The sequence below is a fragment of the Anoplolepis gracilipes genome, chromosome 13, assembly GCF_047496725.1.
Source record: "Anoplolepis gracilipes chromosome 13, ASM4749672v1, whole genome shotgun sequence".
In the NCBI taxonomy this organism is placed as follows: Eukaryota; Metazoa; Arthropoda; class Insecta; order Hymenoptera; family Formicidae; genus Anoplolepis; species Anoplolepis gracilipes.
This window is the reverse complement of record NC_132982.1, coordinates 9,015,014-9,018,078: the sequence shown is the minus strand read 5'-3', so window position 1 is coordinate 9,018,078 and position 3,065 is coordinate 9,015,014. Positions and strand designations below refer to the sequence as shown.

Sequence of the window (3,065 nt, the reverse complement as noted above, 5' to 3'; positions counted from 1 at the left end):
AATATTATTGTACGTATTATTGTCGCGAGTAACATTTACGGCGCCCTTGATCCTCAACCTCGAGGTGACCGAGTGCAAGACGCACGCGCCGACATTGGAATAAAAATACGTGCGCACACTACGCCCGCTTGAGTAGTATAATTCTATAGTACACATATAGAATCAATTATATTACAAATATATTTTACAAATTAGGATATAGAATTTAATACAAAATACAATCTGAGTGTGAATAAAATGTTGATTTTTGCTAAAAAAGTGTAACGTTACGTATGTTATATATTTCCTATATTTATGTATATTTTTGAGTTGCTGATAAATAATTTATAATAAACACATTATATTGAAATACTATTTTTTTTATATAGGAATTCTTATATGTATATATCGAGAGATTAATTATTTTTCTTAACAAAAGAGATTATTAAAATAATTTTATTTAAAAAAATGTTTTTTTTTTATTAAAGAAAAATAAACTATTCAATTAAATATTTAATTAAATAAAACATGCCCTTTTATTTTTTTAATTTGTATTTCAGTTTTCACAGAGTTTTGCAAAAATTAATTTAAAATAAGTGAGAGCGTAAAGAACTACACTTATCTGCACGAGATAAAAAGTTTTATTAGGTTCATGAGACGCATGAGTGCGTTCAATTTATTATTTTACCTAACTTCAAATTGCGGATTAATAAAAGACATTTGAAGATATGCTGTTCAGTTGATATTGAATGACATCTTCCTCATGTCCACACACAGTTAATAATAATTGTTATTACAAAATCTCAAAATATCATATATTTTAACATTAAGTGTCAAAAATAGTCATGGATGAAGAAAAGAATGATAAATTTACAGTCGGAATGGAAGCAAGGATGTACGCGCCTTTAGAGTGGGATTCACCGGCGATATGCAAAATACAAGATCTCAAAGAAGCGCAGTATGAAGAAACTCTGCGTTTGATAAAAGTTTAGCAGTACGAATGGGAATCTCTGGAAAGAACGTATAAAACAAACACGCGTGATAGCTTGATGGCATTAATCAATTAATCAATTTTTCGAATTTTTTATTCAAATCATAAACGAGTTAATAACGCCTTCTTTTCCGCTTCATATTTTTCTCATTTGCAAAAATGCTTTTCTGAACAAACTCTCCCGCTAGAAAATCGCGTTTATTTTATTTGGCATATACTTGCATTATATATATATATATATATATATATATATATATATATATATAAAATATACTTTTCACTTTGGCAATTAATTATAATTAAATTCAATTATATTGTAGAGGTAGAGAATAATATAAAAACGAAAATATCAATTCTTGTGCAGCATCATTTCTTTCGAGAAGAGCCCCTGTGTAAAGCAGTGTCCTTACTGCAGGATCAAAAATCTGTAAATGTCTATCTCGATCTTATAAAAACATGGATGAAAGATACCACCAGTTTGGTAGCACTTAGTTTGACATCGGGACGTATCATCGGAGTTGCCGTCGCGCGATTTAATAGTGATGCGGATAAATCTGACACTTATAATCGAGTACAAGTATGTACTCTGTTATAAAAAAAAAATAGAATATTTGTTTCGAGACATTTAAAAATTTAACGCAACTAGAATACCGAATATCAACATACTTTAATATGTTGTTATTTTACTTATATAAACCAATATTTTAGATAAATATTATATAAGAATTATAAATAATAATTATATTCCATTAATAATCAAATATACATATTACTTAATTTATTTAATTATTTAATATGTATATTACATAATAAATTTATATACAACATATGTTTTATATATATAATTATAATAAATATTATATTATATTTATATTAAATTCAATTAAATATATTATGTAATATATTCTAAAATTTCTGATCTATAGAATTTCGAGGGAGACGCTTTGAAGAAAATTATGAGTTTAATCAGCGCTTTAATAAAGCAGACTGACGCCTACAAGGAGCTTGAATGTGACACGTATTTTCGAATTCATATTCTTTGCGTTCACCCGTTTTATCAGCAGAAAAACATCGGTGCTGCCCTTTTAAACGCTTGCGTCCGAGTCGCGAGTACGCTGAATATAGCGGCTGTCGGTGGCATTTTTACGTCGGGTCACAGTCAGTCGCTTGCATCGAAATTAGGCTTTCGCCTCGTCTCGGAGATCCGTTACAGTCGGTGGATCGTCGACGATCACCTTGTATTCGATGGTACCGGCAAAGGGAATTACTCGGCCGCTTTTATGGGAATGCGACTATCTTCCGAAGAATTGTTCCGCAAGTCCTGAAATTAGAGAGCCTCAAGTAAGAATCCGTATACAGATGATTTTGGCCAAAAATGGCGATCGGATAAAGAAAAGTGCACTTTATATGTAGCATTTACACAGATGCTAAAATTTTCAATATTTCCGAATGTTCTCGCCATTCTTGCCCAAAGGCAATCGATAAAATAATTCGTACAAAGATGAAGTAGGAAGGACTCGTTGAGAGAGTATACCATCTCTACTCTAAATAATAAATTATAATTATTACATGGTATAATAAATAAATATCATGATATTGTATATTGATACGAAAGAATTATATTTTTACCCTACGCGCGAGTCATTTTGTGAGAAATCTAAATTTTCTTATGCAGATAAGAGAGAAAATTTAATATTATATTATACACACTTCCGGTCTAAGATAATTATTGTATCATTTTTAAAAATATATCGTTATATTTTAATTATTCAGAATTTATTAATTAATTCTTTTATCAAATTGATATATGTATTTATTCTGACAATTAATATATAAATATATATATATATATATATATATATATATAATTATTTATTTATTCTAATATGTCACGACAATAAAATGTTGCATGTTATTATGTTTAATTTTTTGTAAACATTTATTGAATTGTATTTATCAGTCGCATAGAAATGCGATGAAGACACGGAATGTTGTTTCCGCGACGCAACAACAGATGGCGGTACGCGCGAGCGACGAGCGGCCGTGATACTTCGAGACGCGTGACGTGCGCGCGCAGTCGACGACGGGATGCGCA

General features: G+C 30.0%; 1 protein-coding gene across 1 annotated transcript; it reads left to right on the top strand.

Moving 5' to 3' along the window:
• Positions 1-824: 824 nt before the first annotated feature.
• LOC140672645 (uncharacterized) lies at positions 825-2,997 on the top strand. The gene is made up of 4 exons (XM_072904953.1): positions 825-965; positions 1,335-1,547; positions 1,897-2,311; positions 2,931-2,997. The coding sequence occupies exons 1-3, from the start codon at positions 825-827 to the stop codon at positions 2,293-2,295; spliced, it is 753 nt and encodes a 250-aa protein (XP_072761054.1). The 3' UTR covers positions 2,296-2,311; positions 2,931-2,997.
• The last annotated feature ends 68 nt before the right edge of the window (positions 2,998-3,065 follow it).